At 40.8% G+C, this 18147-nt stretch overlaps 1 protein-coding gene across 1 annotated transcript in view; it reads left to right on the plus strand.

Moving 5' to 3' along the window:
- The window catches only part of LOC133643350 (plexin-A2-like), a 302471-nt gene that overhangs the window by 205734 nt on the left and 78590 nt on the right, over nucleotides 1-18147 (plus strand). The window contains exons 16-17 of the mRNA XM_062037842.1: nucleotides 3469-3636; nucleotides 17894-17987. Coding sequence (XP_061893826.1) covers nucleotides 3469-3636; nucleotides 17894-17987 — 262 coding nt within the window. The remainder of the gene's footprint in view (nucleotides 1-3468; nucleotides 3637-17893; nucleotides 17988-18147) is intronic.

Consider the following 18147-nt stretch of genomic DNA (forward strand, 5'->3'; position numbering starts at 1 on the left):
CCTTGTGTGACGTGGGAGCACAAACCACCAGCAGCACCCAATTCGATTCGATTCTTGGGGGTAACGATTCGATTCTTGGGGGTAACGATTCGATTGAGAATTGATTCTCGATTCAAAATCAATACTTTTTTATAACATTAGGTGCCAGTTCTATAATTAACTATGTTCTTTCATAAAATAGATAAACAGCTTTGAAAAAAAGTCTATATTACTTCAAATAAAACTGGTTTCGTCTAATAAAATTCTAGGCAAACATTTAATAGTCAAATAAGGCTACAAGAGAAGTATCCAACGCTTATTTTTTCTAAAGTAAAGCAGATATAGATCATCTACATCAGGGATGTCAAACTGGTTTTCATTGAGGGCCACATGGCAGTTATGGCTGCCATCAGAGGGCCGCTTGTAACAGTCTCTGGATTTCATTATCAATTGTATTAATTGTTTTAAGTAGACTGTTGATTTTACAGTAAAAACTTTACATTTACAAAATTTTACTGTAAAATATAGTGTTTTTGGGGGGGTTTTTTACAACATTTTATGGTAAATGGAAAAAGAGTTCCACTGTTTTTGGGGAGGTTTTTACGGAAAAAGCTGGCAGCTTATTTGCCAGAATCGTTGTGGGTTCTGAGCCGAGGATGTCGTGTGGCTTGAGCAGCCCTTTGAGACACTTGTGATTTAGGGCTATATAAATAAACATTGATTGATTGATTGATTGTGTTAAATTTACATTGGTTTTTACAACATTATATTGTTAATGGGAAAACAGTACAAGTTATTTTACCTACAATAAAGCTATAATATTATCTACCGTATTTTTCGGAGTATAAGTCGCTCCGGAGTATAAGTTGCACCGGCCGAAAATGCATAATAAAGAAGGAAAAAAACATATATAAGTCGCACTGGAGTATAAGTCGCATTTTTGGGGGGAAATGTATTTGATAAAACCCAACACCAAGAATAGACATTTGAAAGGCAATTTAAAATAAATAAAGAATAGTGAACAACAGGCTGAATAAGTGTACGTTATATGAGGCATAAATAACCAACTGAGAACGTGCCTGGTATGTTAACGTAACATATTATGGTAAGAGTCATTCAAATAACTATAACATATAGAACATGCTATACGTTTACCAAACAATCTGTCACTCCTAGTCGCTAAATCCCATGAAATCTTATTCGTCTAGTCTCTTACGTGAATGAGCTAAATAATATTATTTGATATTTTACGGTAATGTGTTAATAATTTCACACATAAGTCGCTTCTGAGTATAAGTCGCACCCCCGGCCAAACTATGAAAAAAACTGCGACTTATAGTCCGAAAAATACGGTATTTAATTATATTTTACCTACAATAAAACTATAATATTATTTATTTAATGACATGTTACCTACAATAAAACTATAATGTTCTTTATTTAATTATATTTTACCTACAATAAAACTATAATATTATCTATTTAATGATATTTTACCTACAATAAAACTTTCTCTACCGTAAAAACAAATGTACCGTCTTTCCATTTACAGTAATATACTGTTAAAAACAACAACCGTAGATTTTACAGTTAAAAACGGGCAACTCAGTCAACAGAATTTTAATGCAAAAAACAGTAGTAGGTTTTTTCAATTTACAGTAATATGCTGTAAAGAACAATGTAAAATGTATTGTCGTTTTTATTAATTTGATTGGTAGTTTGCTGGAAAGTTAAATGTTCTTATTTAGACAAAAAATGTTTGGAAAGTATGATAATATACTGTAATATTTGTTGCAATGTTGGATATTAATACAGTTGAAAAGGCATACAATTTCTAGCAGTACATGTATTTTTTCTGTGAAAATGAAAAAAATTAATTAAATTTAGTGAAAAAATATGAAGTACTTTATTGACACATATTCTTTCCGGGTGTTTGCGGGCCAGATAAAATGATGTCGTGGGCCAGATATGGCCCCCGACCCTTGAGTTTGACACCTGTGATCTACATCAACAATATGATGTGTCTGGCTGGACAGGACGGATAAAAAAAATATATTTTTTTTTTATTTATTTTGAATCGATGAAGAATCAATAGAAACAAGAATTGCGATTAATCTGAAAATGGGTTTTTGTTGACACCTTATTAATTTAGCAGCAAACAACATCATGGGATTTCACAATTTTGTTACGTGTTTTATGCTACGGTGGCCGTGGAAGTTCTGTAGTGGAAAGAAAAGCAACTCTTCACATGCATGGTGCTTGAGAAGTGTTCCTACTTGACTATATATTTATTTTTTAATGAAAAAGACCAATACCGATAAAAGAGGTCAAAATGCCAAATATTGTCCCGGCTGATCTCTACTGAGGACGAGATGGGACACACACTAACTGATCTTCTAGGCCAGGGGTGTCAAACTGGTTTTCATTGAGGGCCACATCGCAGTTATGGTTGCCCTCAGAGGGCCGCTTTTAACAATGAGTAATATATGAATATACATGTATATATATAATACATTAACAATATATTTTTTTTACATAAGCTGCAAGAAAAGTATTTAAATTTTACTTTAAAAACTGGCAGCTCAGTAACCAGAATTTTACAGTAAAAGCAGTGGGTTTTTACAGCATATCAAAAATTGAATAAATAGAATGGAATGGAGAAACAATACCACTTTTTTTAGCTGTAAAATTCAAGCCAGTTTTGTTTGTTTTTTACCATAAAATCTTGTTGTTTTAATATATCTTTTTTTTGTTTTTTAATCTTTTGGTGTCTTATTGTATATGGAAAAAAATGGTTCCAAAGTTGATTTTACGGTAAAAAGCTCAGTCGGCGGAATTTAACCGTAAAATCTATTGTCAATTTTGCAGTCTACAATTTGATTGATAGTTTGTTTTGAAATCATAAGTCAATCAGATATTTAAGTACAGTATTTATCTTTAAATGGTAAATGGGTTATACTTGTATAGCGCTTTTCTACCTTCAAGGTACTCAAAGCGCTTTGACACTATTTCCACATTCACCCATTCACACACACATCCACACACACACTGATGGCGGGAGCTGCCATGCAAGGCCCTAACCACGACCCATCAGGAGCAAGGGTGAAGTGTCTTGCTCAAAGACACAACGGACGTGACGAGGTTGGTAGAAGGTGGGGATCGAACCAGGAACCCTCAGATTGCTGGCACGGCCACTCTCCCAACTTTTTGGAATACATGATAATACTTTGATTTTGATAATATTGAATTTTAAAAGACATGCAATTGCATGCAGTACATTATTGTTAATGTCAAAAGGGAAAGAACACATATATTTAGTAAGAAAAGATTAAGCATTTTATTAACACATATTTCCAAGCGGGCCACTTAAAATAATGTGGCGGGCCAGATTTGGCCCACGGGCCTTGAGTTTGACACATGTGTTCTAGGCTCATACATGTCCAGCCAATATAAAGCAGGATAAATCCTTCTTTCTGGTCCCCCCGACAGGAGGACCACTTCGGAGATTGTTTGCTTCTCAGCTCCATCTGGGACTGGAGCAGGACCGGTGCAAGTCAGTCTGAGGGTGGACCGGGCAAAGGTTCCTGGCAGTCTGTCCTTCGAGTACATAGAAGACCCCACCGTCCTGCGCATCGAGCCCCTTTGGAGCATTACGAGGTCAGTCTTGTTGCTGTCCGATACAAAACACTTACGTCAAATTACTCTTTCAGTAGCAAAACATTTGTTATAAACTTGGGCTGTCAAGCCTTTGAAATATTTAATTGCGATTAATCGCCTTGTGTCTCTAGTTAAGTCGTGATTAATCAAGATTAATTGCAAATAGACATTTTTATCTTTAATAACTGTAACTTAAACAGATCATTTTCAAGTTTTTAATACAAAACTCAAAACCAGTGAAGTTGTCACGTTGTGTAAATGGTAAATAAAAACAGAATACAATGATTTGCAAATCCTTTTCAACTTATATTCAATTGAATAGACTGCAAAGACAAGATATTTCATGTTCCAACTGGTAAACTTTATTTTTTGCAAATATTAGCTCATTTGGAATTTGATGCCTGCAACATGTTTCAAAAAAGCTGGCACAAGTGGCAAAAAAGACTGAGAAAGTTGAGGAATGCTCATCAAACACTTATTTGGAACATCCCACAGGTGTACAGGCTAATTGGGAACAGGTGGGTGCCATGATTGGGTATAAAAGCGGTGTCCATAAAATGCTCAGTCCTTCACAAACAAGGATGGGGCGAGGGTTTACCACTTTGTCAACAAATGTGTCAGCAAATTGTCGAACAGTTTAAGAACAACAATTCTCAACGAGGTATTGCAAGGAATTTGGGGATTTCACCATCTACGATCCGTAATATCATCAAAAGGTTCAGAGAATCTGGAGAAATCACTGCATGTAAGCAGCATGCCCGTGACTTTCGATCCCTCAGGCGGTACTGCATCAAAATATCACCACATGGGCTCAGGAACATTTCAGAAACCCACGGTCAGTAACTACAGTTGGTCGTGACATCTGTAAGTGCAAGTTAAAACTCTACTATGCAAAGCGAAAGTCATTTATCAACAACACCCAGAAACGCCGCCGGCTTTGCTGGGCCCGAGCTCCTCTAAGTTAGACTGATACAAAGTGGAAAAGTGTTCTGTGGTCTGACGAGTCCACATTTCAAATTGTTTTTGGAAACTGTGGATGTTGTGTCCTCCGGAACAAAGAGAAAAATAACAATCCGGTCTGTTATAGGCACAAAGTTGAAAAGCCAGCATGTGTGATGGTATGGGGGTGTATTAGTGCCCAAGACATGGGTAACTTACACATCTGTGAAGGCGCCATTAATGCTGAAAGGTACATACAGGTTTTGGAGCAACATATCTTGCCATCCAAGCAACGTTACCATGGACGCCCCTGCTTATTTCAGCAAGACAATGCCAAGCCACGTGTTACAACAGCGTGGGTTCATAGTAAAAGAGTGCGGGTACTAGACTGGCCTGCCTGTAGTCCAGACCTGTCTCCCATTGAAAATGTGTGGCGCATTATGAAGCCTAAAATACCACAACTTAAGCTGTACATCAAGCAACAATGGGAAATAATTCCACCTGAAAAGCTTCAAAAATTGGTCTCCGCAGTTCCCAAACATTTACTGAGTGTTTTAAAAGGAAAGGCCATGTAACACAGTGGTAAAAATGCCCCTGTGACAACTTTTTTGCAACGTGTTGCTGCCATTAAATTCTAAGTTAATGATTATTTGCAACAAGTCTTTGCAGTCTATTCAATTGAATATAAGTTGAAAAGGATTTGCAAATCATTGTATTTTGTTTTTATTTACGAATTACACAACGTGCCAACTTCACTGGTTTTGGGTTTTGTACTTGGTCTACCTCCTTAAGTACAGAACATTCCCTGTCGACCAGCAAGTAGCCAAACAACTAATGTTTCTGGCCTCCAAGAACTGTTTTTCAAAGCTGCTCTAGACCACACCGACCCCATTTACCTTGTACGCTCCACTTGAGACCTGCTAATGAGATCTTTCACTTTAGGCACTTTGTATCATGGGGGCAATGTTCTGACCAGACTGATCATGTCAAAAACACAATGAAGTTTTCACTGTCTTCCGACTCTTCTGACTTTTAAAGAAGTTATCTGGGATGATTCAGGGGCACCTTGCTCAAAAGGGATTTGCTGGCGGCGCTCAAAGCCCAACTGCTAGTTTTAGTCGTGTAATGTTTTCATGAAAGATTTGCAGCTTTGCGAGATCCTGCGACTCGTGTTTGCACGCCGAATACGCCGTTTAATTAGAGGAGCGTGGCGTAATGAACACCAGACACATTTAAAAGGGCCCCAGGTTGATCAGCGTCGCTAAACAAATGTGAGCATGCAGATGAGTCAGACTCGCTGTTTCATTACATCAATCTCAGAGTCAGTGGCAGCCCAGGCTGGTCGTCAGAATCCCCGATTGGATGGATGGTACCAAGTCGCTGCTTTGAAATCCTTAGCACATCCTTCACGTGTGTTGACAATTCTCAAGTTACATACTCACAACATTCTTGTGCTCCTTCTTTGAAAAGGTCAATGAAAATAACTCCCGATGTGTCTGTTTTCAGAATATATATTTATTTCCTGAGGAATGAAACTCATTGTCGTGTCCTTTTACAAAATCCGAGTACAACAATTCACATTTTAGGCATGTGATTCATTTGACTGAAAAATGAATTCAAAATACATTAATTTTTTACAATCTTAATTGTGTCTGTAACAAGGCAGTAAAACATATGACCAAACAAAACAGAAGTCATCGTCAACGTACGTTTTGGTGAATTTACTGAGGATTTTGTGAAACTGAAACAATACAAAAAGAATTCCATTGTAAAAAAACAAAAAAAAGTGTTGTTAATGTAAATTAGAGCTAACTCATTATAACCATGACATATTTTAAAAATACGCTACACACTAGGGCTGGACGATATGGCCTTTTATTAATATCTCGATATTTTTAGACCATGTCACGATACATGATATGCATCTCGATATTTTGCCTTAGCCTTGAATGAACACTTGATGCATATAATCACAGCAGTATGATGATTCTTTGTTCCTACATTAAAACATTCTTGTTCATACTGCATTAATATATGCTCATTTTAAACTTTCATGCAGAGAGGGTAATCACAACTAAGTCAATTTAGCAAAAGTGTATTTATTAAACAGTTATTAAGCAGTGGCACAAACATTCATGTCATGTCCAAAACAGAAAGTGCAAGATTGTCAGAGACATTTTAAAACAAGCTATTAGTGCACTTTTATGCATGATGTCACTAAGATGACATATCAAAACACTAAATTAAAGTGCACTTTTTGTACAGAACACCACTACAATAGTTTAAAACAAATAAAGTGATGTCACACAAGATATTTCAATAAGTGTCAAATAAAAATGAGCTGCATAATAGGAAATCAAATAGTGTATGTCCTTTGCTATGTGGTAGGTTCCTGCGGACATTATCGCCTTCTGTTTTAGACTATTTGTTTCATACGGTGTTGATCTGGAAACGGTTGCTTGGGCATTTTGTTGGGTGTGGCACCGGCCGGAGATGTTGACATGCAGAGTTTCAAGCACTCCTCATTCTCTAGCGGGTGACTTTTCAAATGGTGCTACACATTAGCAGTGCTGCTACTTTTTGTAACCGCATACATGACATATTACGGTTGTCTGTTCAACATCTTCCCGCTTGAAGCCAAACCACCTCCAGACGATGGACTCCCTGCTGTTTTTCTTGGGAATTAATTCTTATAAATAATGATAAATGGGTTATACTTGTATAGCGCTTTTCTACCTTCAAGGTACTCAAAGCGCTTTGACAGTATTTCCACATTCACCCATTCACACACACATTCACACACTGATGGCGGGAGCTGCCATGCAAGGCGCTAACCAGCACCCATCAGGAGCAAGGGTGAAGTGTCTTGCTCAAGGACACAACGGCCGTGACTAGGATGGTAGAAGGTGGGGATTGAACCCCAGTAACCAGCAACCCTCTGATTGCTGGCACGGCCACTCTACCAACTTCGCCACGCCGGCGAATAATTCGTCCTTAATTTGTTACCAGATTCGCACCTTCTATCTCTCGTATTATCACTCGCACCGCTCCGCTAGCATCACAGCTAATGTTACCCATGTCGCTACTTGTCTGCTCCGCGATAGCGTGTGACGTTGCACGCGCGACAGTATGTGACGTATGTAAGAAGTTGCGCTTGTTTTATGTCTCTGTGAGAAGGAGAGACAAGAAAGAGTGAGAAACGCCTGTAGTGTAATGCCCGCAGCTAAAGCAACTGCGTGAGAACGTATACTTAAATATCACAATATAGTCATTTTCTATATCGCACAGAGACAAACCCGCGAGTATATTCGATATTTCGCCCAGCCCTACAACACACCATTGCTAACTACATTGTCTATCTAGCCATGCCGTACGTGTATGTTGCAAATACTATTCAAACGTATGTCAAATTGTGTAATAGTTTTTTTTTAAGTGCAGGTTTCTACAAGTAACTATAGAGCCGCACCCACTTAATAAAAAAAAAAAAAAAGAGTATTTTTCCATATATAAGCCGCACCGGACTATAAGCGGCACATATACATGTTGTGAAATGAGTTATTTACACATAAATATTTTACAAATTATTTACATAACGTAATTGTTTCCAAACGGTGTCTGTAACACGGCAGTAAAACGGAGGATCAAACAAAACAGAAGTCATCGTCATGGACCCACTAGCTGCGCATGCTAGCTCTCTGATCAGCTAAACAGACTCAATAACTCCACTGTAACATTTTGGTGAATTTACTGAGGAATTTGTGAAAGTGAAACAATACAAAAAGAATGCCATTGTAAGTTTTAATACTAACACAGACACTCGTAAACGTGTTAGCGTATTAGCTAATGCTAACGACGCCAGCTTCATTACATTACTATAGCACAGACAAATATGCATGAAAACACTCCTACAGACGTAAAGTCATACTTAACAACCTTGAGACCTCCGATTCCGGGAGGTGGGGGGTGTGGGGTGGGGTGGGATGTGGTCGGGGTTAGGGCGGGGGTGTGGTTGGGGGCGTGGTTAAGAGGGGAGGAGTATATTTACAGCTAGAATTCACCAACTCAAGTATTTTATATATATTTCATATATATATATATATGAAATACTTGACTTTCAGTGAATTATATATATATATATATATATATATATATATATATATATATATATATATATATATATATATATATATATATATATATATATATATATATATATATATATATATATATATATTTATTTTATTATACATATAAATAAAAGAAATACTTGAATTTCAGTGTTCCGGAGGCTATCCAGTAGATGGCAGTATTGTCCTGTTTAAGAGTGTCACAACATTGCTGTTTACGGCAGACGAACTGCTTTACGGTAGACAAAAACGTGACTGCTGTTGTTGTGTGTTGTTACCGCGCTGGGAGGACGTTAATGAAACTGCCTAACAATAAACCCACATAAGAAACCAAGAACTCGCCCTCGATCATTCTACAGTTATAAAGTGATTGGGCAGGCACGCTGTTTATATCGTGGGAAAGCGGACGTGGAAACAGACTGTCGCCACTGTCCCCACTCAGGTCCGCATGGAGCTGGAGGGGGCGGGGCCTCCAGCTCCGGCTGAATTCCGGGAGATTTTCGGGAGAAAATTTCTTCCGTGAGGTTTTCGGGAGAGGCGCTGAATTCCGGGAGTCTCCCGGAAAATCCGGGAGGGTTGGCAAGTATGCGTAAAGTTCTTACTTATATCTGTCAGTAAACTCGCCATGAAAGCGCTAAATCACACATGGGACGCTTTAGTACAGGGGTGTCAAACTCAAATACAGAGTGGGCCAAAATTTAAAACTGAACAAAGCCGCGGGCCAAGGTTGAACAAATTAACCCTTTATTAGGGACCCAAACAAGTTTTGCATTGAATATTGAACAAGCAAGGCTTATATACCGTATATTACCAAATAGTAGCCCGGGCGTTTATTTCACAAAATGGGGTCAGACCCCGGGCGGCTATTAGGACATGGGCGGTTATTTGCACAAGGGCGTTTATTTGGCAATATACGGTAACTTTATAGTGACATGCAAAATCGAGTTTCAAATAATAATAATAATAATTAAAAAATATCAATGGCATATCAAATACAATTTAAATAGAAATGGAATGCCTCTTCTCTATTTGCAGCCTTCTGAGGTAAATATCAACATTAACTTTTTCCACAGGCTAATACATTTGAAAATAAAATAACAATGAATAAACCAACCATTCAGGACTTTAAACAGCTCAGTTTGCAACACAATGATCTAATCTGATGTGCCCAAGCCATATACCTGGGATCTTTTCTTAGATGCTAGTTCATTAATGTCATATCGAACGAAGGTGTTCATCAGTCAGACGTATCCTGTGAGACGTTTTCGTCACCTTCATTGAGGAGAAAAGTTGCTCACATAGATAAGTGCTGCCGAACATGGAGAGCAATTGAGCAGCTTGGGTGCAGAGCTGAGGCATTGTGTCAGGGATGAATTGTGGAAACTGTGCGGCGCCAACAGCATCATACTTTGACTTCAACGTGTCATCACACTGGAGTTCAATCAGCTCCATTTGGAGGTTAGTTGGTGCTTTTTCCACATGAACTGCGAAGGGAATACTAAGCAGTTCAAATATACATTTTTGACCATCAAAGTCGCCAAATCGCCGGCTTTAATTCAGCGCCGAGTACACTGAATTGCCCCTCCCGAAAATCTCCCGGGCATCCATATTCTCTCGTATTCCACCCGGACCACTGTCTTGGGGGCGTGCCTTAAAGGCACTGCCTTTAACGTCCTTTACGAGCTGTCGTCATGTCCGCTTTTCACCCATTCTAACAAAGTGCCGTTCACGTCACAAGATATGTGCGGCTTCTGTACACACACACACAAGTGAATGCAACGCATACTTGATCAACAGCCATACAGGTCACACTGAGGGTAGCCGTATAAACAACTTTAACACTGTTACAAACATACGCCACACTGTGAACCCACACCAAACAACAATGACAAACACATTTCGGGAGAACATCCGCACCGTAACACAACATAAACACAACAGAACAAATACCCAGAACCCTCTGCAGCACAAACTCTTCCGGAACGCTACAAAATACACCCCCCGCTATCCCCCCCACACACACACACACACCTTGTAGTGTCCCGGAAGAGTTAGTGCTGCAAAGGGTTCTGGGTATTTGTTCTGTTGTGTTTATGTTGTGTTACGGTGCAGATGTTCTCCCGAAATGTGTTTGTCATTCTTGTTTGGTGTGGGTTCACAGTGTGGCGCATATTTGTAACAGTGTTAAAGTTGTTTATACGGCTACCCTCAGTGTGACCCATATGGCTGTTGATCAAGTATGCATTGCATTCACTTGTGTTGGTGCGTGCAGAAGCCGCACATATTATGTGACTGGGCCAGCACGTCGTTGGACTGGATGAAAAGCGGACGTGACGGCAGCTCTGGGCAGATTTTCGGGAGGGGCACTGAAATGTGGGAGTCTCCCAGGAGGGTTGGTAAGTATGAGAATTAGCGGTGAATGCGGTGTTACCGCGGCACCGCCGCTGTATATAATCGGTGGGCCAGCTCTAGTGTTAATTTGATATTGCCTCAAGGGCCAAATTCAATTACACGGCGGGCCAGAGTTTGACACCCATTCTTTAGTAAGTAAGAATTGTTTTAGTTATATTGTATAACTTACAAACGTTGCTTGGAGTGATGAATGAAGAATCCATATGAGTAGAAACGCTATGGACAACTTGAAGAAGGAACGGCACTTTAAAGCACTAAACATAAAGAAACACTGAAGAGGTTCACCCTGCAGCACACGCACTGAGCGAACCCGTCCAGTAGATGGCGCCATAGCACAAACAATAACACACCATTTCAGTGTGTTTGTTTGTGTTTAATGAAACTATTTGCAGTATGGCCATCAGCGAAGAAAAATCCATAAGTTAGCCGCATTGTTTTAAAAGCTGCAATGTTTAAAGCGTAGGAAAAAAGTAACGGCTTTTAGTCTGGATCTTACGGTAATTAAAGGCATGGGTAATAGTGTATAAATATTATGAGTTGATTATGTAAAATGCTAATTTTTTTTTTAATCAGGTGTCTCACATTTGACTTTCGATTATTTAATGATTCATCACAGGTTATTTTCTGGACTATAAGATGCTACTTTTTCCCCCTAGCTTTGAACCCTGCGGCTTATACAAAGGTGCGGATAATCCGTGGGTTTGTTTTCTCTAACGGCTAAATTAGAAATGTACGAAAATGATCCACTTTAAGAAACCGTTCACACTCAAAGAGGAATTCCGATGAACACCTCGAACCTTATCAAAAAGGACAATATATTTTTCATCTCATAAAGGATGATACAAGACATCAATGACTTTTCTGTTTTGTCTGATCAGCCGTTTTACTGCCTTGTTACAGACACTGTTTTGGAAACAATTGAGGTATGTAAATAAATATTTACAAAATATTTCTGTGTGGATAACTAATCCCACAACGTATACTGTATATCTGCGGCTTATAGTCCGGTGTAGCTTATATACGGTGTAAAAATAGTTTTTTCCTTCTTAAATTCAGTGGATCAGTGGGTTATTTCGTACCTCTGGTGAGGGCGGTCGCATTTTTTTCCGCTCCCTTCTTCTCCCAGCTTGCTCTCTTGTTTTGTCTTGTCTGAACTTTTTTGAAGCCTCTTTCTTTGCGCTGTCCTCAAATCTAAACATCAGACATGGAAATGATCAGCTGGACTCTCGACGCAATTTACAAAATATTTTCGACGAGGAAAAGAGGTTCGGGGGAGCCTGGCTGCCCTGATGGAACCATTGCTGCGGGGTACGTGAGAGATTCCTGGGATAAGGAGAATCATGTGCCTCTCAGTCCTTTCCATCGAGGACGTGGAAGACATCTACCTATTTGGAACCGTGATCGCGGGGCACCTGCTGATTGGGCTGGGCATTGCTCTGGTGTATCGTCAAATTCGTAAGACGATGGCAGCCACTCAAGGAGCCCAAAGGCTGTTCGTCGCAATGGAAGGTTTGGGCCGGGCTGTGGGATCACAGACTGTGGCGATTTCTGAACTGAATCACAAGATGGATCACATCATGGAGAAGCTTGCTGAAAAGGAAAATTTAATATGAGAGCAGCCAGCATGGACGAATAGAACAGACAAGTCATTGTATTGTCTGCTCGCGGAAAACAAACATCCTAATCTACGATTTGACTCCCTCGAATGGCCTTGACGCTGTGAACAACATTGATTGATTGATTGACTGAGACTTTTATTAGTAGATTGCACAGTGAAGTACATATTCCGTACAATTGACCACTAAATGGTAACACCCAAATAAGTTTTTCAACTTGTTTAAGTCGGGGTCCACTTAAATTGATTCATGATACAGATATATACTATCATATATACTATCATCATAATACAGTCATCACACAAGATAATCACATTGAATTATTTACATTATTTACAATCAGGGGTGTGGAGGGGGGGGTAGGATATGGACAGCAAGTAGTGGACAGAGAGAGAGAGAGAGAGAAAGAGAGAGAGAGAGAGAGAGATCAGATGGCATAAGAAAAAGTATCTGCATTTGATTGTTTACATTTGATTATTAGCAATCCGGGGAGGGTGTTAGTTAAGGGTTGTAGCTGCCTGGAGGTGAACTTTTATTGCGGTTTTGAAGGAGGATAGTGATGCCCTTTCTTTTATACCTGTTGGGAGCGCATTCCACATTGATGTGGCATAGAAAGAGAATGAGTTAAGACCTTTGTTAGTTCGGAATCTGGGTTTAACGTGGTTAGTGGAGCTCCCCCTGGTGTTGTGGTTATGGCGGTCATTTACGTTAAGGAAGTAGTTTGACATGTACTTCGGTATCAGGGAGGTGTAGTGGATTTTATAGACTAGGCTCAGTGCAAGTTGTTTAACCCTGTCCTCCACCTTGAGCCAGCCCACTTTGGAGAAGTGGGTAGGAGTGAGGTGGGATCTGGGGTGTAGGTCTACAAGTAACTTGACTAGCTTGTTCTGAGATGTTTGGAGTTTAGATTTGAGGGTTTTGGAGGTGCTAGGGTACCAGGAGGTGATGCGTAATCGAAAAAGGGTTGAACGAGAGTTCCCGCCAGAATCCTCATGGTGCTTTTGTTGACCAGAGAGGAGATTCTGTAGAGAAATCTCGTTCGTTGGTTAACCTTTCTGATTACCTTGGTTGCCATTTTATCACAGGAAAGGTTAGCCTCTAGAATAGAACCTAGGTAGGTGACCTCATCTTTCCTGGTGATAACAATGTCACCCACTTTTATAGTGAAGTCATTGACTTTCTTAAGGTTGATGTGGGACCCAAACAGGATGGATTCCGTTTTACCCAAGTGTATGGATAGCTTGTTGTCAGCGAGCCAGGTGCAAGTTCTACAGAGCTCAGCACTGAGGATTTTCTCCACCTGTGACTTGTCCTTATCGGATACCAGCAGGGCAGAGTCATCCGCAAACAAAAACAATTCACAGTCGCATGCCGATGACAAGTCGTTTATGTATATTAGGAACAGTAAAGGTCCCAATATACTGCCTTGGGGGACTCCACAGCTCACCGAGAGGGGGGGGGGGGGGGGGGGGGGGGGGACACGGTGCCGTTCACCTCTACCACCTGCTCCCTCTCCTCCAAGTAAGATTGCATCCAGCTCCATGAGGTTTTGTCAAATCCGATTGCTCTGAGTTTATCCAACAGTATAGCGTGGTTAACGGTGTCAAAGGCCTTCTGAAGGTCCAGCATGACCATGCTGCAGTATTTGCCCGCGTCCACCTCATGTTTATAAATAATAAATAAATAAATGGGTTATATTTGTATAGCGCTTTTCTACCTTCAAGGTACTCAAAGCTCTTTGACAGTATTTCCACATTCACCCATTCACACACACATTCACACACTGATGGCGGGAGCTGCCATGCAAGGCGCTAACCAGCAGCCATCAGAGGCAAAGGGTGAAGTGTCTTGCCCAAGGACACAACGGACGTGATTAGGAAGGTAGAAGGTGGGAATTGAACCCCAGTAACCAGCAACACTCCGATTGCTGGCACAGCCAATCTATCAACTTTGCCACGCCGTCCCATGATGTGGTCGGTAAGATAGAGAAGGCATGTGTCAGTGGAGTGGTTAGTTCTGAAGCCGGATTGGAATTTGTACATGAGTTTATTAGTGGCAAGGTAACTATCGACCTGTTCATAAACTATTTTCTCCATTACTTTCGAAATGGAACTGAGAATAGAAACAGGTCGGTAGTTGCCAAGTTCCAATTTGCTTCCTTTTTCAAAGAGGGGAGTTAGTCTTGCTATCTTAAAATCTTTTGGTACTTGGCCTTGTGTAATTGATAGGTTTATTATGTGCGTGATGATCGGGGCAATGATGGAGGCAGAGTCCCTGAGGATCCTGGAGGGAATATTATCAAAGCCGGTGGCCTTGTTAGGGTGGAGCGCGCTCAATTTTTTAAACACCTCATCAGCTGTGACCATTTCTAATTTGAAATCCTCGTTGGATACTCCTAGCTTTCTGTAAAAGGCTTTAATGTGTTCTACACCAAAGCGACCAGAGTGGTGGGACAGCTTGTTGACAAGAGTTGCGGCTATGCTGGTGAAAAAGATGTTAAGTCTGCTAGCTACCTCCATTTTGTCTGTAATGAGGGAGTCACCCTCCTTGATGTTGATGTTGGTGAGTCTGGTTTTAAGTTTCTGGCTGCAACCAGGAAGCTGGTTGTTGAGAATTTTCCACAGCTCACGTGGCTTATTTGTGTTTTCCTCTATTTTGTCGTTAATGTAATTTTTTTTTAAGGATTTAGTCAGGTTGGTTGACTTATTTCTTAATTTATTGCATTGCTTTTTGAGAGTTGAAAGGAGTAATTTGAGGTTGATATTATTGGGTTGTTTATCTACTTCTGTTTTACATTTTTGGTATTCAGAGTATTTTCTGTCTCTGTCTTTTATGGCAGCTAATAGGTCCGGATTCATCTATGGTTCAGAGCGGGCTTTGATCCTGACTGTTTTCACGGGAGCCATGTCATTTAGTATCTTTAGGAACGCCATTTTGAAGCGATCCCAAGCAACATCGACCAGGTTGCTCGTGAGCACAGGGGACCAGTCCCACTCATCTAATTTTGAATTTAAATTGTCATTGGAGTATTTTTTGAGGGATCTGGATTGGGCTGTTATGTGGCCATTGGCTTTGGGTTTAGCTATTTTGCGGGTGCAGAAGGTTAGATAGTGGTCGCTAAGACCACAGATCATGACCCCACTATTTTTTATTTTAGGCCGGTCTGAAGTGAGAATGAGATCTATGGTTGATTGGGTGGAATCACACACCCTTGTAGGTAGCGCTATTAGCTGGGAAAGACCGTGCAGATTACAAAACTTGCTGTAGGATCTGAAGACAGGCGCATCTTTGCGTTGAATATCTGTGTTCAGATCCCCAGTTACAGTAGCAGGCTGTTCTGAAAACACCCCCGAGGACACCTCAATGATGGACGCTTTTGACCTCCCTCCATCCTCAACGACACCTGGAGTCGAACTTTTGCTTGCATGCAGATCGGCCTCAGTCTATGAACATTACATCATCACACCCAAGACAATGGGCACCCCACGCCTCCACCACCGCTTGTTTCCCCTCGGGATGATGGACGGCTGGCAGCGCTTCATAGCAGCAGTCGCCCTCCAGGGCCCCAACTCCCCACACCTCTGTTGCGAGTTGTCGTGATTAAATGTAACATGTGTATGTGTGCATTGCATGGAGGTTTTTTCCCACTCCAGACTAGGCCCCCTTAGGAGCCCAGTCTAGATTGTATTTTTTTACTCATCTTCTTCCCCAGCGTTTTACCATTTTCTTATCTTTTACGGGGCGCCTCGTGGCGACCCATCAGTGTTCCTGTTCTGTAACCCTGTACACTGTTTGTTTGTCTAATCTTGAACGGGTTTGTGCTGAAATCATAGTTTCGTTGTACTTGTGCAATGTCAAAAAAGTCCTATCCTATGGATACAGCTTATGGTCCGTAAAATACGGTCATTTAGTAGATTTTTATAAAAGCAGCCGTGTGGCCCTCGAAGACAGACCTGGGCAAATTAAGGCCCGGGGGCCACATGCGGCCCGTTAAGCTTTTCAATCCGGCCCGCCGGACATTCCGAAAAATGTATTTTTGGTCTTTAAAACGGAAACTGTAGCTGCCATTATGATCTGCAGTGATGTTTTCACTGCAGATTTTTACAACAAAGTTCTAAAGCTTAGTGAAATATCAGATGTATCAGATTGTAGCTGGGGGTTTTTTACCCTTCGCACTCATATTTCGCTGTGTTTGTTACATTTTTGTTGCATTGTTAAGTTAATGATTGTCACACACACACTAGGTGTGGTGAAATTTGTCCTCTGCATTTGACCCATCCCCTTGTTCACCCCCTGGGAGGTGAGGGGAGCAGTGGGCAGCAGCGGTGCCGCCCCCGGGAATCATTTTTGGTGATTTAACCCCCAATTGCAACCCTTGATGCTGAGTGCCAAGCAGGGAGGTAATGGGTCCCATTTTTATAGTCTTTGGTATGACTCGGCCGGGGTTTGAACTCACAACCTACCGATCTCAGGGGGGACACTCTAACCACTAGACCACTGAGTAAGTTAGTTTCGCATGATTGTAAAATATGTCGATCGAGACAGGGTGTGACATGTGATATGTTGTCAATATTCAGTGTTTTATCCTTTATAGTTCATATTGTAAATCCCACATTCTTTATTTTCATGTACATTCTGGGTGTCTCATTCAGTAAAAAAATTTGAAATTATATTCTGTTTTTAAGGCTGTCTGTCATAACGTTTTTAGCATTCAATCAGACATTATGGTGAGGTTTTGTATTAGTGTTCCTAAAAATAGATATACCGGCCCCCAGGCACATTTTTGTATCTAAATGTGGCCCCCCGAGGCAAAAAAATTGCCCAGGCCTGCTCTAAGAAGTCGAGTCTGACCCCTATATAATAATTAGTGTCTCTCCTGTGCAGATGATGGATGATTGCATATTATAGATTATTGAAAGATCTGAGTATAGAGGCATTATGTCGGTGAGATGATGAATACAAAAATAGGAGCCAGCTGGTTTGTTTCGGCACTCCCGCCCATTTACAAAGAGCGCGGCGTCTTGCCAGCTTGTGAGAAGTCTACTCCTGTAGAAGGTCAGGTTAGAAGACTCCATCTGCCTACGCTCATATAAAGATGGGGATGAATCAATCTGCGGCTGTGTGACTCTGATCAGTAATCCCTGCTTTCTCTCCTCTAAAAAGCGGCCACACCACGCTGACGGTGACCGGGACCAACCTGGATGTCGTTCAGGAGCCGCGAATCAGAGTCAAATACGGCGGCCACGAGTCTGTCAATGTGAGTGTGACGTGCCGCACAAAACATGTTTACAAGAGCCCTTTGATCAATGGTGGATGTGATTCAAGCAGGTGGGAGACTGACCGCTAACCCTGAATTTAACGGTCATATATATATATATATATATAAACACCGTATGTATATGTATATATATATTTAT

The sequence above is a fragment of the Entelurus aequoreus genome, linkage group LG26 (genome assembly GCF_033978785.1).
Source record: "Entelurus aequoreus isolate RoL-2023_Sb linkage group LG26, RoL_Eaeq_v1.1, whole genome shotgun sequence".
NCBI classification, from domain to species: domain Eukaryota; kingdom Metazoa; phylum Chordata; class Actinopteri; order Syngnathiformes; family Syngnathidae; genus Entelurus; species Entelurus aequoreus.